The sequence below is a fragment of the Colletotrichum jinshuiense genome, chromosome 6, assembly GCF_051148585.1.
Source record: "Colletotrichum jinshuiense chromosome 6, complete sequence".
NCBI lineage: Eukaryota > Fungi > Ascomycota > Sordariomycetes > Glomerellales > Glomerellaceae > Colletotrichum > Colletotrichum jinshuiense.
This window is the reverse complement of record NC_139313.1, coordinates 3034279-3054642: the sequence shown is the minus strand read 5'-3', so window position 1 is coordinate 3054642 and position 20364 is coordinate 3034279. Positions and strand designations below refer to the sequence as shown.

Here is a 20364-nt window from a genome sequence, read left to right as displayed (position 1 = left end):
GATAAGGTTGACAGAGAAGATTACAAGGATGATGGAAGGATTCTCACATTGCTGTTTCACCATTTGATTCAATTTTCTTGGGAGACTCATCGCGAGTCGTGATGTGTGCCGAGATGAGGATCGGGGGTGGAGGAAAAGGACCAATTGCACCTATGTATGATCATGCAAGTATGCTAAATGAATAATTTTGGAGGTCCTAAATGACTAGTTCTCTCGGCTGCTCTTGCTTGACCTAGAGTGTGCCCATGGTACGACTTTGCAAGCAAGCTGTCAGCTTGGACGAGTCCCGTGAATATTTTATGCCGCCGCCAATCTCCACCTTTGTCATCTTGCCATGTTGTTCACGCAATGGCTAGGAAGCCCGGCAGCCTCTAAACTAGGCCTGGCCAGGAGATTACGTCTGGAGCTATTGGGATATCGTCGGCATGGTGGAGAGAACGGATCCGGAGCCGTTCCTGAAGCCGCTCTGTCACAGAATTCATAATGTTAAGTGGATACGGAGAAAAACTGGGTCAAGAAACGAAGGCCGAGATGAATTCGTCATTGACGGAGCATTTATTAATCACCGCTCGTTTCCAATACACCCGAACGCCGCAGCCGCACCTAAGAAGCCGCCATTGAGAATAGACAGGCAAGGCAGTCTACTCCTCGACCCTTAGCCCAGACACCTCGCGAGGCCGAAGAAATCATATGACGCGTCCCGTCGACGGCTGCGCTGCAGCCCGAGCTCGAGACGGCGAGGCGCATGCTCCATGACGGGGTCTTCTACAGCGACGTGTCGACCGAGGAGATGCGGGCCGTCTACCAGGCCATGAGACAACATGGCCAGAAAGATGTGCCCCTCGACCTCTTGCCGAGGGTAGTTCATCATCCGGGCGGTCTGGATCAGTCGCTCGCACTCCCGAATGTGGGGTGCCACATCGACCTTCGGGGCCTTGGCAGCCGGGTTGAGCCTCGAGCTACGGCACAGGTCGGCGTAGTCGGAGACCAATAGTAGATCGCACCAAAGGAGCAGCGCCAGTGCTTGTAAGCTGCCGCCCATCTGGATCGCCGCCTCAGTCAACCCTTGCCATCTACTGTGAGACCAGCTGGTGAACTTCTTCGTCGATTCTCCCAAGAGGACCTCGTGGTTGCTCCCCGACACCTGTTTGTTGAGCAGGACGGCGCAGCTGATCATAGAAGGGTCTTGAGCTCTCCAGCATTTTCGGCCAAATGCTGGGCGAGATGGTCGACACATAGGCCATTCGTGTTGGTTCTCGACAGGGATGACGGAGGACTCCCAGAACTTAGAACCGATTGATTGGTATCTAATATGACAGTCCTGTGGCTTAAACTCATTCTGTACCCTCTTTCTTTTTTCTTTTTCTAAGACGGCTGGCTGCGTTGGTGCATCATTCAACGGTGGTGAAGCGGATATCGGCCGCTCTGCCGTTGGGAAGGCCTGCAAGTAGGACTGGCTATGCCCTTGGTGTTGTGGCTTTCGACCTTGGTACTCTCCCCTGTGTCTGGTCGGGTTAATCAAAGGGTTCCTTGGCGTAGCTTCTATGGTGCAGATGGACGATATTCTTGATTTCCGTCGAATGGGCATACAGCATGTTAGAGCGTGCAGTGAGAGAAGGAACATGGAGCAGGAGGAACCTACCGGGACTGACCCCACCTTCTGTGTGCGTGGTATTCATCACTGATTATTAGCTCAGCAGTCCATCTGGCAGCATGTTGTATCAGCTGGTCTTACATTCATTTGCCTGAAGCTGGAAGACTGCCATATTTTGATATTGGTACACATCGATCCGACTTCATCTTACGCAGAAAACCTTAACAAAAACAGAAGTAGACCGCCCTGGCATGATCCAATGAAAAAAATCGGTCCACCGGCCTACCAAGCCCAGGGAACTCCGCCATCTCCAGGATTGTGTTTCCCGCGGCCCGCTGCCCTGCCATCGGGAGCCGGAACCGGAACCGGCCGGCCGGCCGACAACGGCCGACAAAGGCACCGGTGCAGGTCCACGTCACCTGCGGCTATGATTTAACGGGAATAACATGCTGAAGCGCCTATTCAGTCTCGCCACTCCACCAATCATAGCCAATCTGCTCCAGACCACCCTAGGGGTGTCATGTGGGCTGGCCAGCTATGAAAGCCAGTGCCATTAATAATTCAAGGAGGTGCACTATTGCGCGGGATATTGCTCCACCCATGCAACCCCGGATTGCGTGTGTTCCAAGGTGGATGCCTTTTCCACTCCGGTCAAATTGAGTGTCACCGTGGCCGGGGTCGGCGCTGGGGTGGACGTCGTGCTGCCATGACTCAGGCGATCCCTCAAGTACGGCGTAAGGGGTCGTTTGAGTGTTTGACACAATGTGACAAACCACCCAAAGCAGTGTGCAAAAAGTGTTTGCTTCCATCTTTATCGAGCATCGCGCCGGCAGTTCCAAAGCTATCGTAACAAAAGCATGACGACATTGGCAAACTCTGCAGAGAGGCCGCTTACCACCCCCGAGATTACCACGCTTGGGAGTTATTCGGCTCGCCTTTTTTTCCGATAATAATAAGCCATGGGCGCGCATCCGGAATGTCTTCGAGATGTTGAAAAGAGTGGACCAGACATGGTAATGACGGATCCAGGTCTGCCACGGCCTGGTGTTAACGGCGGAAAAGACAAGAAAACAGAGGAGCCGTTTGTTTCTCAACCGTCGTCAGATGACGACCGGCCTGTTGTGGGACGGGACACGGACCCGAGTGTTAGGCACCGGCCGGACACTGGCAGCATCGCGGGCCGAGTGCTGAGTCGGGCCACGTCGAGGTCGAGCATCACACCCGATCCGCCACCTGATGGAGGCGTTACCGCATGGATGGCCAGTGAGTTGCTTCGAAAGAACCCCTAAGCCTACAAGGCTAACCCCACCTAGTCTTCAGTGCCCATTTGGTTATCATGGATACCTGGTGAGTTAACTATGGGAATTTTCTACTTTTTCTCGCAGTGAGTCGCAGACCTGGGCTAATTATCATAGGGGCGTTGTCAACTCCTTCGGCGTTTTCCAGTCTTACTACACAACCCTCCTATCTCGCCCGCCATCGGACATTGCCTGGATCGGCTCCTTCCAGGTCTTCCTCCTCTTCTTTATCAGCACCTTCAGCGGCCGTCTTACAGATGCGGGTTATTTCCGCCACCTATTTATCTCCGGCTTCCTGCTGGTATTCCTGGGCATGTTAGCGACGTCTTTCTGCACGCAGTACTGGCAGTTCTTCCTCGCGCAGGGCATCTGTCTTGGGATCGGGAACGGCTGTCTGTTCTGCCCGGCTTTATCCACCGCGTCGACTTACTTTGATAAGAAAAGAGGCCTTGCGCTGGGGTTTGTCTCGATCGGTAGCTCCACGGGTGGACTGATTTACCCTAGTATGGTCAGACAGTTGCTCCCAAAGATTGGCTTTGGTTGGACCATCCGCGCCATTGCATTTGTGCAAATGGGCACGCTGGTCGTCAGTGGCATGTTTCTGAAGCCGAGGGTCAAGCCGAGAAAGGCGGGGAGCGTTGTCGAATGGGCGGCATTCAAGGAGTTGGAGTATACTTTCTACGCTATCGGGTCATTTCTGGTATGATAGGCCGGAACTCCTCACGTTTGACTTTTAACAGACTTTAACGAGACTTCCTCCACAGAATTACCTCGGCGTCTTCTTCGCCTTTTACTATCTAGCCTCCTACACCCGCGATATCATCGGCCTCAACTACAACTCTTCCCTCAACCTCCTGCTAGTTCTCAATGGCGTCGGCGTACCGGGACGCCTCTTACCAGGCTACATAGCCGACCAGCTAGGTTCCATCAACACCCTCATCCCTATGTCCCTCGCCGCCGGCTTGCTTATGTACTGCTGGACCGCCGTCTCGTCTACGACAGGCCTCTACGCCTGGACACCCTTTTATGGGCTCGCCGCGAGCGCCATTCAGAGCTTGTTCCCGGCGGCGCTCAGCCAGCTGACGAGCGATCCGAGGAAACAGGGCACACGTATGGGTATGACGTTTACAATTGTCAGCTTTGCGGTGTTGACTGGTCCTCCGATCGCGGGTGCAATTATTTCAGCCGAAGGGGGGAGCTATGTTGGCGCACAGGTGTATGCGGGGACTTGTTTGCTTGCAGGTATGTGTTTTTGGGTTGCGGCGAGGATGGCGAGGGCGAAAAAAGTAGGCAAGGGGCTCTGGATTAAGGTATGACGAGCAGAATTTTCTGTGTAGCAATGCGTAGAAATTTCATTGTCGTAATATCGTGTTGGTTGTGGCAGGATTCAGATGCATATCATGGCATTGGCCTTTAAACTTCAACAATGTAATTGATATAATATTATCAGGATTTAATAAGGAAACTAACTCCACACGATAATTTCTCTTGGCTGTATTCGGGTTCTCTCTCTCTAAAGGCTAATGGCATTCAAAGTCAATACTTAATTTGAAATTAAGGTCTTATGAGTTGAACACCTACAAGTTCAGTAGACATTGTAGACATTGAAGCCTCTCCCTGTCGTTGTGCTTTGAACTCTTTGAAAAAGTGACGATGGCTTGGATATGGATGCAAGTATCACGGTGATGATCAGAAATGGCTGAAGAAGCTGACTATGGGCTGCCAAACTAGAGTATCCGGTTCAAAAATGATGGTGGAGCTAGAGGTTGCCTTTAAGTAGGAGGCAACCGTGGGATGATGTTGAAATGGATATAATTGGGTTCTGGGCACCGGTAATGAATCGAATTGTTCGAGCCAGAGAAATCAAACGGGTGGGTGGACCTTGCAGTGCGACACAGGCCTGTCTGTCTGTCTCTCAGCAGTCAATTCAATCAGGCGTGGCCAATGAACAAAATCTCGTTATCTTTAGCATCCTCTTGTTTGCTGATCCTGCTCTTACTTGGTTAAAAATGTTGGGAGGGAATGGACCCAAGCCCCAAGACTTTACAAGCCTTACTTAATCCTCACCATCTCCAGAAGCCCAGTATGTCAACTTAGTCCACTTCAGACGGTTCAAATATGATGTCTTTTCTAGTGGTTATTCCAAAATTATTGAATAAGCTTTACAGAAAGCCAAAAAACATAGTTTGATGCTTTAGAGACGCGCAATATGACCAACAGCAATCAAACCACACCCCCGCGCAGGCCAGCCGAGCCACGGCGGCAGCTGAGCCACGCAGCTATACGTTGTCTTCATGCCGCGATATCACGTTTGACGCTTCCTATTGCGCTCTGTTTGATGACGGATGGGAATTTTGTCCAAGTCTGGAAACAAAGGCCGGGACCACCAGAGACATATGGAAGCTGTTAGCAACGCGATTTCATGTGATGTACGGTAATTCAATCTCAACTTCGGCCCGTGGTGTCCACGCTCATCTGAGGTTACCTGCATCACCCCCTTGGCTACTCGCCTTATTCACCTTTACTGTAATTTGTCGGTCAGAAGTTGAATTAGAGATGAACGGTTCAGCAAGCAAACAGAGGTGCAGCAATTAAGGAGGCGGTCTAGCATGACATGGGGGGAGGAACTAAATAACTTCATGTTAATGGAGTCGATGAAGAGGTTGGATGCGTGGGTCTCCTGCAGCTTCCCGTGACCGATATTGATTGTTTGCCGTTTGAACCCTTGGCTATGATGTTGATATAAGAGGTCAGCTATACTCGGTCATCGTATCATCTCCGCCTCAGGAGTTCTTGCTTGCTATCTTTCATTGGTTACGATTCCAGCCGTATATTCCGGGCAGCAGGTGGCCAAGGCCAGTAACAGGAAGATATCCAAAGGAATAAACAGGTAGCTTGGACAACGTGAATTTTTTTTGAAGCGCTGAGTGCTTTCCTCAACTTTACTCTGCACCGTCCTCCAAAACAGCTGCACCTGCCTCCGGCTGCCCCTTCCCCGTCTGCTTCACAACTAGCCCTTCTCCCTCCAACTTGCCATATCTGTGGCACTCTTCATCATTCACTATCCACCGTCGGCAAGAACCAATGCTTTTTGGTGCCTCAACTCTTTGTTTACCTCTAGCATTCTTCACTTTCCCATTGCACTTTTCTTTGCGCCAAATTCTGTTCTTATAACCAAGGCTGTAACGCTGCAACCCAAATCGTAAGTGCTTCCAAACCGTTTGTCGGTCTAGTATTTTCTACCTTGTTTGTTCTTCCACATACGTCTGTATATTGGACCTTTGGCTTTCTTTGCTTCTTCTACTATCCCATATTCTTCAATGAACTTACAAGTGTGGATGCAGGCAGAAAGAGCGTCCCCACGGACAACGCAGTCCCGTGCAGAGAAATATGGACACACTCCATGGCCACTCTCAAAAGCGGCCTCTCAGCTTGCTTAGTGAAGATGAAAACGAAGAAGAAGCCGGGTATCGCTCCTCTAACGCCACCAGCTCTACCATTCGTCCCCTCAAGAAGTTGAAGTTGGGTCAGAAGACCAAACTTTTCTATCCCGAGGAGGAGGCGCGAGCTGCTATAAGAGGGGAACTCGTCGCCACCCCTAGTCTCGGGAACCTTCTCGAATCCATCGTCCGCACCATGAAGATGACCAACCAGCTCGAGGGTCGCCATCTGGGGTCCAATGGTTGCTATGCGGCCACCAAGGGGGTTTTAAAGCAGAACCAAGCAGAACTCGTCGGCCTTCAGCGGTACCTCCTCGCCGAAGCCTTCATCAGAACAGATGTTTGGATGAGCGGCCCCTTGCAAGACTGGTTCGATCTGGTTCACAAGGCCGGCCTGGAGAAGATGTTCCGGAACGCGTACTGGGAGGCGAACCAGCGCGCGCATACCGCAAAGATCCGCAAGCTGTTCGATTACATTACCCGGCCCCTCATCAGATCTGATCCTAAGCTTGCAGAAGAGTATGAGCATAATGCCAAAGAGCTCATGAGTCGCTCCGTCTACGTCGACGGCCCAGATCATCCCATCATCCGAAGTGCCGTTGCCATCATGGTCGTGGCTGAAGAAGAGAAGAAAGACGATTTTGAAGCGTGGGAGAAGGTTCAGGAAAAGGTCAACCGAACCACACAGATCTGGGCGGCCTGGTGTCTTTCGCGAGACAAAGACTGGATTGAAGCAAGATATCTTGCAGCCACAATTCTCGACCGCACTAGAAGGAATAACAACGTGCGTATGTGCTTCATCCATGAGCATAACCATTTGCAGCATCAGAAGCAAAAGGGCTATGACATGGGAAATTTCAAGAAATGGCAGAAGATGCACTGGAAGTGCCATGTAATCTCCCAAAAGGAACTAATCATGAGGCCCGTCGTTGTTAAGAGTACTAGCATTGCTCACAAAGATATGTCCAATTCCCAGGGACACACAAGCTTCAAGCCGATTGGGACTGCCACGAAGAAGCAAGACATTTCTGCCAACAACCAGGACCCCCCCATCCGGAAGCCGAGCAGTGCCCCAAACCCAGCCACAGAAAAGCCTAAGGAGAACATGGATACATACGGTTCGCCGACGAAGAGCAGGAAGGATGCAGGTATGAGGCAGCAAGAAACAGAAGTTCCCGACATCCAGCAAGGGGGCTCTAGCCGAGCTCAGTCTGAGATTCAGCAGCTCCCTACTGCTCTCGCCCCTCCTGTTGCCCCCGCTGCTTCCATTGACCCGTCCACCCAGTCGATGACCGCAGCTGATTTCACGAATATGCTGACCGTCCTGATGAGATTCAGCAACATGTTGACCCAGAATGGCAACCCCGGCAACCAGGCCAACTCTCAGCAGACCGCCGGGGCCAAGACAGAGAAAGACCCGCTCCAGGAGGCCTCGACGAAGCTGAACGCCGATCTCAAAGAAAAGCTCGATCCCCTCAGTCAGATGATGAGCAACTTCGCTGCCGATCTGACCCAAGTGATCGACGCCGTGCAGTCGGTCGGGGACAAGCAGGCCGCTGTGGAGGATGACACAAGAAAGAAACTCCGTGAGCAGGACGAGGCCATTCAGAAGCTACGGGAGGAGGTGGACGAACTCAAGACCAAGGCTCACCGGAAGGAGAAGAAGCGCTTCAAGGCCGCAGAAAGCGATGAGACAACCGCCGACTCGATCGTTTGCGCCCCGGTGGCTACGATGTTTCCCTCCACCAAGGGCGGCTACTAGATTGCTACATGATCGCGAAAGATTCTACATGAAGGATGATGGATGATACACAACGGACATGGTAGCCAACATGGCGCTATCGACTATGTTAGCGACGGGACTTTGATCGGACGGCAGGAACGATGGATATACCCGTTGAGAATCACTTTCACAACACGATAGAGATGGAAAGGCGATGGCAAGAAAGTGACTGGAACATTACAGACTTGGAACGTGTTCGACACTGTTCTGAAGAATTCATTCAGTGCATGGGACAACGGGGACATGGCACAGGACCTGGCAAGACTGTAGAATAGCACGCACCATCAGGCGGATAGTAATTGTCTGCCAAAATTACTGTTTTCGTATTGTTATTCATTTCCCACCTTTTTTTTTTTTTTTGGGGGGGGGGGGTTTCTTCGACGGCATAAACAGGTTTTCTTGGCTATGCCCATGGCTGTGCCCAGCGCTTTATCATAAAATAAAACATGAGGCCAATGAGATAACTCTGGTCCCCTCAGGCGCACCCGGATTTATAAACTTGCCATGTGTGAATATCCCACTCAACTGGAAATAGAGACAGAATCGTCTGGCCCCCCTTTCTCTCATCATGCCACAAGTCCGGGGGGTAATATACAAGCATGGGACACCTACACCTCACCCGCCGCCGTCACGCCCAGGGCCAGCCCCCCTTACGCCCCTTGAAGCCCCGAAACCTACAACCACAAGTCCGTTCGCCGTAGGCAAGCTCCGACAAGGGGGCCCGACAGTACGGCGGCCAGATAGATACATCGCCTACTCGCCCACAAGGTTAAAGGCCGAGCAGCAATAGCATTTTGAGATGGAATGCCGCGAGAAACCTGTTTTTGTGTTGCATTGGGGGACGAAACACTGCTTCGTCTCCCTTTGCCCCTTTTTGGTATATCTTTTTTGTTTTCTTGTCTGGCTCCAAGTATGCTGTAGCTTGCCTACGATGATGACCACTGCAGAAGCTTGGCCATGATAGTGACGAGAGAAGGAGCAAGCGGCACAGATTCAAGGCTTCGCACTCCGGAAAGACTCGTCGAAGTGTGCTCAAAATGTTTTATTTGTCCATCGGGTGCTGTTGTACTCCCGGTTGGCCGTCCAAGTGGCGGCCCAACTGGAGTTCTATTTACATATAACGCTCTAGCTACCTCGGTATCAAAGTTGGAAAGCATTATAGCGTCAAGCGAAATTGGTATCTGAGAGAAATCTACATCACAATCTATCCCGTTTGTTAGCACCGTGGTCAATGGCGGCAAAGAGGTTGTACCTACGCAGTCCGAATCATCCTTGCCCTTAGGAATGCCCATTGCCTCGAAAGTCGCAGGTCCCTGGCCTGTCGTCTGTTTCTTTGGAGGAGGCATCGTTTGAGCACTGGGAGCGGGGCTAGGCTTCTGCTGGGGTCGCGGCTGGGAGGAGGGCGGTGCACTGCCCGTACGACCAGGCTGCTCGGCAAGGTCTGGCCGGTTAGGGAAAGGCCGAGGGGCTCCGGCCGGTCCCGGACCGACTTGGGGGCGCGGGTTGCCCGAGGGGCTAAGCGGCAGTGAATCGACACGTTGCGGTGCGCCGCCGGCGCCTCTGCCGTATCCTCCGTACTGGTCCTGGGGGATGGATGATGTTCTCGGACCAAAGTCCCGCCCAGGGTGGACCTGCTGGGCTGGTTGGCCGTAATCGCTGGGCCCGTATCCTCCCTGCTGGAACGGCGGTGATGGCTGTGGGCTGACATGGGGGTTCTGTTTGCTCAGCTTGTTTGCAGCTGGGTTGCTGGGAAGACCGCCCGACACAGGGTATGGCTGTCCCGCGGACATTCGCGCACCGGGCCCCGGACTGGGTTGGCGGTATCCGGCAGGCGGCCCAACCGGTACGCGACCGCGTGGGTCCAGTCCGGCAGGCGGGATCATGTTGCCCATCGACTGAGAAGTACGGATGTTGCCTGCGGGTCCCGGAGGACCGCCAGGGCCGGTGCGAATCCCGAATGCGCTCCCTGGGCGATCAGAGTGTGGGCCAGCGGGAGGTCGACCGCCGGTGTTGTAGTGAGGAGAAAGTTGAGGGCCTGACCCCCGAGCGTGGTGGTCATCGTCGGGATAAGGAGCCGTCGACTTTGGCCTGTTAAGGTTAAGCGGCGCAGGCCGGTCGTCCTCAGGGTACGGAGCGGCCGACTTGGGTCTCATTGCCAGGTTGGCATCAAGATTGACATTGAATGCGGCTGGCCTGTTGCCCATGCTAGTCCGCGATGGGTCGGGGAAGTCGACATTATCTTGCGCGACGGTAGGGTGTGCTCTCGGGGATGGATGGGGCGACGTCTTGGCCGATGTACTCTGGGGGTAACCGGGGTGGGCGTCGGTAGGGGTGACCGGCGCGCTCTCCGAAAGGGTCGGCATGGCCTGCGACGGCTGCTTGAAGCGATCGGGTCGCTTGCCACGTTGAGATCCGTGCTGCGACTTGATTCTCGTGAGCGTTATGGTCTCATGGTCCGCCTTAGTCAAACTCTTCTCGTGGTCCAAGGCATCGAGTCTGCCTCTGGCGTCCTTGTTGCCGTGGTCGGCGGCGGCCTCGTACCAAAACCTGGCTTGGCGGAGGTCCTTGGGCACGTGAACGCCAATCTCGTAATAGTAACCCATGGCGAATTCGCCAGTCGGCAACTTGGCCGTGGCAGCATCTTCGGCGTACTTGAAGGCGAGCTGCTCGTTTTTGTTGAAGATGCCCTCGTATCCAAACAGGAACCATCGACTAACACCGAGCGCCGCCTCGGGCTGGCCTTGCTGGGCCGCAAGTCCGTAGTAGTGTATGGAGTAGGCCGGGTTAAAGTCGCAGCCAAGTTGGCAGAGCTCGTAGGCCTGGCCAATCTTCAATTGGGCCTTCGCAAACCCGAGGTAAGCAGCCTTCTCGATGTACATCTTAGCCAACGCCAAATCCACGGGGAGCAAAGCCTCAGGGACGTCAATGTCGGGAAGATCCTTTGCGAGAAGCATGCCGTAGACGTAAGATCCCTGGGGTGCATCTTCGTCCGACAGGTCTGCGGCTTCCCTGATGAGATCCAGACCACGCTGGTAGTCTTTCGGGTGGTTGTGCTGGCCGAGCAGGCTCATCATGCCCAGGCGGTACATGGCTGCCGAGTCCTTGAGTCGGAGGCCGAGGTAATAGTGCTCGACGGCTTTGCTGTAATCGTTCGAGTTCTCGAACAGCATGCCCAGTCGATACTCGGCACGGGCATAGCCGAGCTCTGCCGCGCGCTGGTACTTTGTGTAGGCATCTCTCTTGTCTGGCCGGCAACCAAACTTTCCAAACTCGAGCCACTTCGCCTTGATAAAAAGTGCCTCGGGGTGTTCTTGGCCGACAAGATAGTTGACAATGTTAATGGCGTCGGTGCGCAACTCGTGCTCGACCTTTGGTGTTTGGCGGCCACTTTCCGGGTCCCTAGCTCTGGCGTCCATGACAATCTCGGCCCAAGCAAGGGTATCGCGAGCCCATGACAGCTGCATCGAGACATTGTTGGAGTGCAGCACATGTTCGCGGGCGTTCCACAAAATCTCCTCCTTTTCCTCGTCGGTTGGGGGCACGTTGTCGCCCTTGACCTTGGGAAATGGAGAGAACGAGGGCGCCGCGCTGGGCCGCATCTTGTTGTGGTTGCCGCTCGCGCTGTTCTCGTGGAAGGGCCTGAAGGTGTCGGATGAGTGTGCGTCGGCAGTCGACGGGTTGGGGTTCCCCTTTGGCGGCAGCGTAGGCGCACCAGGGACGTAGGGCTTGAGGACGGAGGACAGGGACGGCTCTCGGGCGTGTCGATTGGTGATGTTGGAGGCGTCTCGGTTCGGTTCGACTTCGCGGGCTTCAAGTTCCATGCGCTGAAGGTCGTTTTGCATGTTCTGGGGGACCTGGGGCGTCACACTGGGGGAAAGGCGCAGTCAGCAAAGGCTGTCCGGTGAGAAAAAAGGACAGAACAAAGACGGGCGCCAAAAACGGCCCCATCTCCAGTTCCAGCGAGCGGGCGGAAAGGAGGACCCATGACTGATCCGCCGAGATTAAAATGAGGGAATACGCGTACCGCTGAGGTGAAGGTGCAACGACCTCGGGCATGTAATAGTCGTCGAACCCTCCAGGAACGAACGTTGCGCCGAAAGAGGACATCTCGTCAGTTGTGTTTTTGGGCTGAGGTGCAGCTGCATAAATAGGAGGCTATCAGTCAGCGGGGGTGTGGTTGACTCGAATGACGTTTAGGTTGTAGCCACAGCCAGCTTATTTTTTTTTTCCTGCTTTGCCTTGCTTGCTTTGCCTGACGCTGGCTGGTACTGGATGGCCACACTGCTGAAGCCCCCGAAAGGTTGCTTCAGGACTGTTGGTCTTCTCTAAAGCACAGTCGGCAAGGGTAGGGGCGAGTGCTGTACGGGGGGGGAAATTGGCGAAGTAAAAAAGGAAAAATGGCTGAGGTGATGTCGGAGACGGAGAGGCGGAAAGGATTTTTGTGATCCAAACTTGTTACTCACCCAGTCGCTCTGCTGGTTGTTGTCTCTGCTTTCACTTGCTCTCTCTCTGTATGTCTGTCTCTCTCTCTCTTTCTCTTTCTGTCTTGAAGGACGGGCGGGCGGGCGAGAGCGCGAGGGTGTCCGGAAGCGGGGTGGAGAGTCCAGGTGGAAGCTCAAAGCATCGGAAATCGCGGCGGCGGGCCCTTTCTTTTTAGCGTGCAGAAGAGTCGCCCGTTCCCCTTTTTTATATATATATACGGTCGTATGTAGTGCGTACCCGAGCAGGCTAGTGAAACCTGGGAACAACTCCGGATGTGTGTGCCAGGTGCCAGAGTTGTACTGCGTACATGGTATTTCTCTCTTTGGCGAGAAGTGAGGGGGGGATTGCATTCCCTCTCCCTTATTGTCCAAGAGCGGGACTGACCAGGGAAGTTATAGAGAAAGGAGGGGTCGTTGCCAGAAATGCTGCTCCACCACCCAGGCCGCAGCACAAGCGCTAGCCCGCCGCAGCGCAGCTGACAAGCTGCACAACAACTTTTTTTTTAGTGTTGGGTTATGCTGCTCCAGCTGCAGCTACGGCTGCGACCCCCAAAGCTGAAGGGTACTTGGGCTGTACTTTGGCAGTGGGCGGAGCAGGGGGCGGGCCAGTCCTGAGGATCAGGTACCGAAAGGTAATCGAGGTGTGCACCGGGATGAGGCATGTAAGACGTTCAACCAGCATTGGAGACCTCTTTCGTCATTCGACAGTCGTCCATCCCGCCTGTGGCCGGGGATGACTCGCCTGACCAGCATCGACGGCATCGACGGCATGACAGTGGCAATCAGTCCGTGGCCATTCGAAGGCACGAAAGGCCTGCAGAGGGAGGAGATATAGAGAGATAGACAGAGAGAGAGAGAGAGAGGGAAAGAGCCGTGAATGGCCCTTTACATTAGAAATTTGGCATGTGCACATGGCATCCAGCATGTCCGAGCAGACAGCCCCCCTGTACGCCTGACTGTACGTATCTCGCTTGCCACATGCCATGGCATTCCGGTCGGGATATTGGTGGGCGACCGACGCGGCGCCGGGTGGTTCAGAACAGACAAGAGCAGCAGCAACCCAGATTCGGGGGTCCGTCGGCCTTTGATTAAATGAGGTGCCCCAAGAGTAGGCATCGGTAGAAGGGGGACGGACAACGAAAACCAAAAGTGGGGGAGACGTCACTGGCCACCAGCTTGTTCCTGATCAACTTGTGCTTCAGCTTGGATCTCGGAGATGGATTGCGGTCCAGGTTCATGGGCAGTTCCACCGCAACTGCGATTGCCGTAGTCGTGTGGGCCTCGAGCGGCATCCGGCGCAGGTCCCTGGCCCAAGCCGCGCGTACGGCACCGCGTTGTAGTTCGTTATCTCTTATTTTACTTTGTATTACGGATGCAGGAAATAAATTTGCTTCTTGGTTTAGGCGGCATGTTGCCAGCCGAACCGAATCAATCTGCCTAGCTAAGGGAGAGGGGGGAGCTGAGAGGGACCACCGCGAGGTCAAATGGCACATGGCGGGGAACGTGTGGGCGAATGTGGGAACTTTGTTTGGTTGGGCTGAAGGTCCTAGAAGAGCATGGCAGATTGGCAGATTGGATGATACGCGGGCATGGAGGAAGAAGACGATGCCAAAGACGAGTAACAACGGAAACAAAGGCAAACAAGGACGAAAACGTAAGGTTGGGTTGTAGACAGGGTGTACTGGCAAGGCACAGGAAGGTCCCCTCCCCGTCCAAACCCCAAACTGCGAGGCACCTTCCCGGATCCTAACCCCCCCAATCGTCCTTCCCCATGAGGGAAAACCGAATGGTCTGATGGATCCAACTGTCTGGTCTTTCCTTCCCCCCATCCCTCCCTTCCTTCCCGTGGTCGTTCCTGTCTCCGGGAGCAGTAAACTTTGGCCGGCGACCACGACAACCACGACAATGGCCGGGGCCGGAGACCATGTGGCTGACTGAGCCGAGCCAACCAATCGGTTTTTGCCCAAGGGCGTGTCAATCGCAGCCACAGCAGCGCGCTGCCGGGACACAGTGGACCAACAGGACACGCAGACACAGGCTGGGCGGCGGGATGCGGTGCCCTGCAGCCCAGGCAGCTGCATCGAGTTACAGAACCCTTCGCTTCCTTGTCCTGCCACTGAAAAGGGCAGGAAATCCTTTGACACGGCCTCTGCGCCACCCCCAACTGCTGCCGACCTGGAACCCCCCAAGGCCAAGCCAGGCCCGCCAAGGAGACCCCTCAAAGTCCAATGTTCCACAATGTCTTCCATCCATGTCTCTCCTTGTCGCGCCATCATTTTTCCCACAACGCATTTATTTCCCCCATTGCGCTGTTTTGTCGACCTACTCGGCTCTACACTAGCAGGAGCCAGTCGGTTTTATTATTTGTATCGTTTTTATTTCTATTTCTATCCTTGTCCTTATATTCTCTGTCGACGACAAAACCCCTCACCTCTGGCATCTTGCACCGTAGACCGGTTACTAATAGTATACGCGCATCTCATCCGCACTGCACTGCGTCCCCTATGGGTTGGGGTCGAAATCGGGCCATAATTATGCTGCCCCTCCTCCAGCTCGGGAATCTCGCCTTCCATAGGCAGCGCCCGCCTGCTCAGCCACAACGTCAAGAGACTCCCGCTCCTGTTTCCAAACTTAGAAGCACGCTTAGGCCTGCTTGGGTGACCAGAGAGTGACTTTGAATCGCAAAACTGCCTGCCCCCCGTCTTGGAAGGGGGGCAAACCATCGCAATCGGAATCGCTCCGTGTCTACTCTTTCTCCTGCCAGTCTTGATTGGCGTCTTGGGATGGATCCCAATCACATCGCCCCAGGTAATCGAGCAGGGTGCAAATGCGGGAGCCTACCACGGCACGCCAGTACCTGCATGCTACTTAACCATGTACCTCTGAGCTATACCGAGCTATTTCGACGACAATATCTCGCTTGGGGTTGAGCTTCTTCAGTCAAGCCCAAGGCTGCTCTCTTTGAGCTCGCTCGGCGCGTGGTTTCTTCAATGTACGAATAAGCACTGCCAGCTTCGTCGCTTGGTAAGGCAGGCACAGGATTGCCTCAGTGGTCGCCGTCGGTTGAAGGCCATTTTTGTTCTCAGGCCGCACACTATGTAGCAACGTTACGTGTTCCGTGGCTTTCTGCACGACAGGGCCCTGAACCCCTTGACCCCGCGGCCATCATCCGATCCAGCCCATCCCATCCCGTCTTCCACAGCCGGAGCGACCTCACTCTCCACCTCTCCTGGGCTGTGCCCTGTTCCACTAGCCACCACCAACCCGCCATCTCGGTGCAGTCTACACTAGCCCGGGAAGCTGGCATTCCCACAAGGCGTGTCGCCGAGGCCAGACCAAACTCTATGTTTAAACGGGAGGCACCAGGTCAAGACGACTATGTTCCCGGTTCGTCTACTAAACGAGCCTCAGTCTCATCATTCTTATCGGTTTGCCGTCCACATTCCTAAGTGTATTTCCAAGTCGTCATTGAATTGTATTCTTTGGTAGTGACACCGCAATGTCTCGACCTGCCTGCACAATCCCCAGTCATTCCCGGTGGTTCATGACGAACACTCCACTAACCAGCAGTCCCGAGTCGCAAAGGCTCAGTGCCACAACGCTAACATCTTTGTGGATTAGAAACCACAGAGAAGAAGACCAATTTTACCAATATTTTGACAAGAAATTTAAGTAGACGAACGGCAACTCTCCGCCAGAATTTTCTTGGTTTTGATTAATTTCAAGAGATAATTACAAAACCAACTCTGGACGATCCCGGTGGGAAGACTACACCATCAGATACCGGGGACGACCCGGGCGCGAGGCCCTTCCCTAGACTCCTCCTAATACACGCCACGGCCCCTCTCCCACTAACAGACCAGGCGCTAAAAGAAAGGTGGTGGTTTCGAGTTTGTTTAGCAAAGCTTGGAGGGTTCGTGGGTATCTTTAAACAATATAGAGTATTCCCTTATGAGGTTAGCAGCAGGTCGCTCGGAGGGGCATTCTACTCCTAGTGTTGAGGCTCATTTTCGGCAGCCGAACCGAGATATGCTATTCGTTGCAAGGGAAGCATATTATATGTTAGTTGGCGGTCAGGGTTTATGGCTTGGTGTCCTGAACATTCGCGTCACTACCATCCTCTGTAGCTTTTCGCGTCAAGCATTCCCGCAGTTATGGTTGTTATGGTGAAACGCATCACCCCACCAATGGCTTTATACGCAATGATACTGGAAGTCATCAGCACCTGAACATGGCTTCCCCTTCAAGCGAGGTCGCAATCCTCATAAAGGGCCAGCATAAATATCTAATACCAGACTTGTCTAGCTGCTGGGGAACGAGGGCAGTCTCCCGAACCCATATATTGCCTACCTTATGCAAGCTTTTGAAAGCCGTATTTCCCTGCCCTGGTCTCTGCCCTTGATGTCGATCCAACCTGTGCGTTTTCGGAATTCACTGTATGTCTTTATGTGCCTCTGATCTCTGCTGAACGGATGATTGAAAACTTGAGGGCCATCTCCGGATAAGAAGAGGCTTGATTCAACCACCATATTCAAGGCTGAGACTCGCGTGACGCCAGTAAAGGTGCACCACCTGACGTACGGCCCCAATTCTGGGCACTTCTCTGCAGTTTTCTACCTCTGTACCCGCCGGAAACGGCACCATTGGCGTCGAACTGGACGGGAAAGCATATCATGCCTTTCTCGAGTATGGCAATCGGCTTTGAAGAATACAACTATTCAGTTTGCTATGTGTCTATAATCGAGGAAGTTGGTGAAGCGAGTTGGGCTGGAGTGTACCACATATTCCACAACCATCATATATGCAATTTTTCCACAAAAGAGGGTGATGTTTTCTCATGCTGGAGTAAAATGAAGAACTGTGCCACTTGTGTGAAATCCCTTCAGCAATAGTAACCTGATTTGCCATTGAAGTAGCAACAGGGAAGGACCCTGAACGACTTGGCTTCCTTCAGCTTCGTGACGTACTTTCAAAAAGTCCACTCATAAGAACTTTTGAACGGATGTTTATCTTTCTTGCGTCATGCTCAAAAGGAATCGCGGCAGTCATATCCGATGTGACTGCGAAACCGCTCCAACTCCTCACCCGCGGTACAAGTGCGGAAAGCTTGTTCCAGGTAAGTTATTCTATTTATCCACAGAAATCCAAGATCATAGTGAAAAAATATAGAAAACAAATAGCTCAAGTTTAAGAGGGATTTTATTGAATCAACATTCCAAGTCTTTGGTTGAGCTTTCGTACAACACCAAGTGAGATGTGAACTGGATGAGCAACAACTATAATGCGATTAGACCACAGATTCTAAACTCCTATAAAATGGTATGACGAACACGAAAGTGAGTGTAATAACAACCCGGCACATTATCAGCGGCCAGCTCTCTTGAAGTACTGGTGACGACTGAGACCTTTCTGCAGGAAGACTGTAGCCAATGGAGTGGCTGAACATTGAAACTCGATCCTCCTGTCAACAAGCATACATGGTATTTGTCAAATTTGATATCGAATTCGTTATACAACTTTAAAGTGTGTCACAATGCCAGCATGTTGGTGCTGTCATCAAATTATCAGACCTTGCGAGACGACTATGATTTGAACCGACCAGACATGGCAACGGCCAATCCAACAGTATACAAAATAATCTCGTCGAGGGTAAAGAAAACAGCATGGCAATAGTTCTGAAGATAATTGGATCATAAACACATCATTCGTTTCGCGTATTGAAAGGGCCAGCATCACGGGATAGGAAGCTACCCCGAGCAACGTGGTCCCCGCAAGAGCGCCGACTAGATTCTTTGAGTAAATGGTGACATGGTATTCAGCAGTTACATATTTATTTGATTCGGATCTCGAAACAAAAATTCAAAGGAAGACTGATAACGTAATGAGTCCACCCAGGTCTCCTTATTGTATGGCTCCCCTTTGTTATCACTGCACTGTAGCCTGATGCCCATGATTTTTTTATTTAGACCGGCAGCCTCAGACCTGCAGGCCGAATGGCGATTGTGAAAGATAAACTTCATTGCTGTCCAAAGACTGAACTACCTCTTTCTCCTTCCAGTTCGCATTTTTTGATCGTTCGTACACCAAGTGTACTAGAACCGATAGATATGTTGCGCAAGCATGCTTAGTTCCCACCAAATTTACTAGCATAAGTCTCTCCTATGGTGAACCAGGTCCAGAATTCTTCGAGAACCCGATCAATGTAGAAGAAGAGCATGGGTGCCTACCTCCCCGCTGCCTCAGCCTCTACTTGCAAGGCCAGGAAATGCGACCACTAACGGGGTCTTTGACCGGAAATCCCATGTCCTCGTGGCCAACGACTTTCAAAGACAAACTAAATGATCTGTTATTGATTCGGCGTACCATTGCTCACTTGCAAATTTCCCCCCTTACGGAGGCGATCCTGCCATCACCGGATATCAGAGAGCTCTACTCTGTGGCATGTAAACACCAGCACGCATTCAACCGCCATTGCTGCTGAGTCATCATCCAGCGTAGCTCCGAACAGCCTAGCCCCAGACAGGCATAACGCCACGGCAGCCCAGCACGGACCTTTCCAGCTTGACGGCACCTTTCGTCAGCCTCTCAGCCTGCTGAGCCAAACACCAAAGCGACGAACCCACCGCATCTGGACACTACAACAAGACATCACCACCACCAAACCAACCTCGACTTCTCCACCAAACCGCCCAAATACCAGCTCCTTACCAACCCAATCTCGAATTTAAGACCCAAACTCAGTCGATACATCTCACCAGGGCCAACAATACCCCCCCGGCCACCAGAGCTCCCGCCAATACTACACACCCCGCAGCCGCAGCAGCAGCAGCAGTAGCCAAAATGGCCGACCGCAACCTCCAACAAGTCCTCACCCAACTCCGCTCCAAGGGTTCCTCCCTCCCCTACCCCGAATCTTCCGCCCTCCTTTCCAAAGCAAAGCTCTACCTCCTCCAGCTCAACGCCCTCACCCCCTCAAACCCGCAAACCTCGCCCCAGCTCCTCGCCCTCGCCCGCGAGACCTACGAGCTCGGAGCCCTCGCCTCCATCCGCGCAAAGAACCCGGACGCCTTCACCCGCTATGTTCAGCAGCTCCAGCCCTTCTACGAGCTCCCCTCCAATGTGCTCCAGCCCAACATCCCCGAGCGCAACAAGGTCACCGGACTCTACCTGCTGCTGCTTCTCACCCAAGGCCGCTACGCCGAGTTTCACTCCGAGCTCGAGAGCCTCGCTAACCGTGAGGGCGGCGGCGACAGCGGCGCCGTCGAAGGCGACAAGTACCTCGGCTACCCTATCCGTCTTGAGAGGTGGTTGATGGAGGGAAGCTACGACCGCGTTTGGAACGCTCTGAAGAGCCGCGAGGTGCCGAGCGAGGAGTACGGAGTCTTCTCAGAGGTATGTCCATCCCGATCCCTCGAATCACCGGCCATTTTGTAGAGATACCCGAGCTGACAGGCCCATCACAGATTCTCACCTTCCAAATCCGCTCCGAAATCGCCTCGAGCAGCGAGCGCGCCTACCCGAGCCTGCCCATCAGCTCCGCAAAGTCCCTCCTCTTCCTCGACTCTGAGGGGGATGTTATCTCGTTCGCCCAACAGCGCGGCTGGATCCTTAAGGACGGCCAGATCTTCTTCCCCGACACCGCCGAGGGCGTTGCTGCCGAGGACGGCACTACTGAGAAGGAGATGAGCCAGATGGTGATAGAGAACACACTGGGCTACGCTAGGGAGCTGGAGACTATTGTGTAGACGAGAGATAGAGAGGGACAGAT

At 53.3% G+C, this 20364-nt stretch overlaps 5 protein-coding genes across 5 annotated transcripts; 3 read left to right on the top strand and 2 right to left on the bottom strand.

The window, feature by feature from the left end:
* Positions 1–655: 655 nt before the first annotated feature.
* Positions 656–1177, bottom strand: EsH8_VI_000772 (uncharacterized protein; the record flags this gene model as incomplete). Its single annotated transcript, XM_083272025.1, has 1 exon — positions 656–1177. The coding sequence occupies one exon, from the start codon at positions 1175–1177 to the stop codon at positions 656–658; it is 522 nt and encodes a 173-aa protein (XP_083127199.1).
* A 1376-nt stretch (positions 1178–2553) lies between these two features.
* Positions 2554–4208, top strand: EsH8_VI_000771 (uncharacterized protein; the record flags this gene model as incomplete). The annotated part of the gene is made up of 4 exons (XM_083272024.1): positions 2554–2857; positions 2908–2941; positions 3010–3592; positions 3657–4208. 4 exons carry the CDS (start codon positions 2554–2556, stop codon positions 4206–4208), a joined length of 1473 nt encoding a protein of 490 aa, XP_083127198.1.
* A 2074-nt stretch (positions 4209–6282) lies between these two features.
* Positions 6283–8094, top strand: EsH8_VI_000770 (uncharacterized protein; the record flags this gene model as incomplete). The annotated part of the gene is made up of 1 exon (XM_083272023.1): positions 6283–8094. The coding sequence occupies one exon, from the start codon at positions 6283–6285 to the stop codon at positions 8092–8094; it is 1812 nt and encodes a 603-aa protein (XP_083127197.1).
* A 1213-nt stretch (positions 8095–9307) lies between these two features.
* Positions 9308–12222, bottom strand: EsH8_VI_000769 (uncharacterized protein; the record flags this gene model as incomplete). Its single annotated transcript, XM_083272022.1, has 3 exons — positions 9308–9319; positions 9372–11982; positions 12140–12222. 3 exons carry the CDS (start codon positions 12220–12222, stop codon positions 9308–9310), a joined length of 2706 nt encoding a protein of 901 aa, XP_083127196.1.
* Positions 12223–19436: 7214 nt separating this feature from the next.
* On the top strand, positions 19437–20341 carry EsH8_VI_000768 (proteasome regulatory particle lid subunit RPN12; the record flags this gene model as incomplete). Its single annotated transcript, XM_083272021.1, has 2 exons — positions 19437–19988; positions 20060–20341. The coding sequence occupies 2 exons, from the start codon at positions 19437–19439 to the stop codon at positions 20339–20341; spliced, it is 834 nt and encodes a 277-aa protein (XP_083127195.1).
* Positions 20342–20364: the final 23 nt, after the last annotated feature.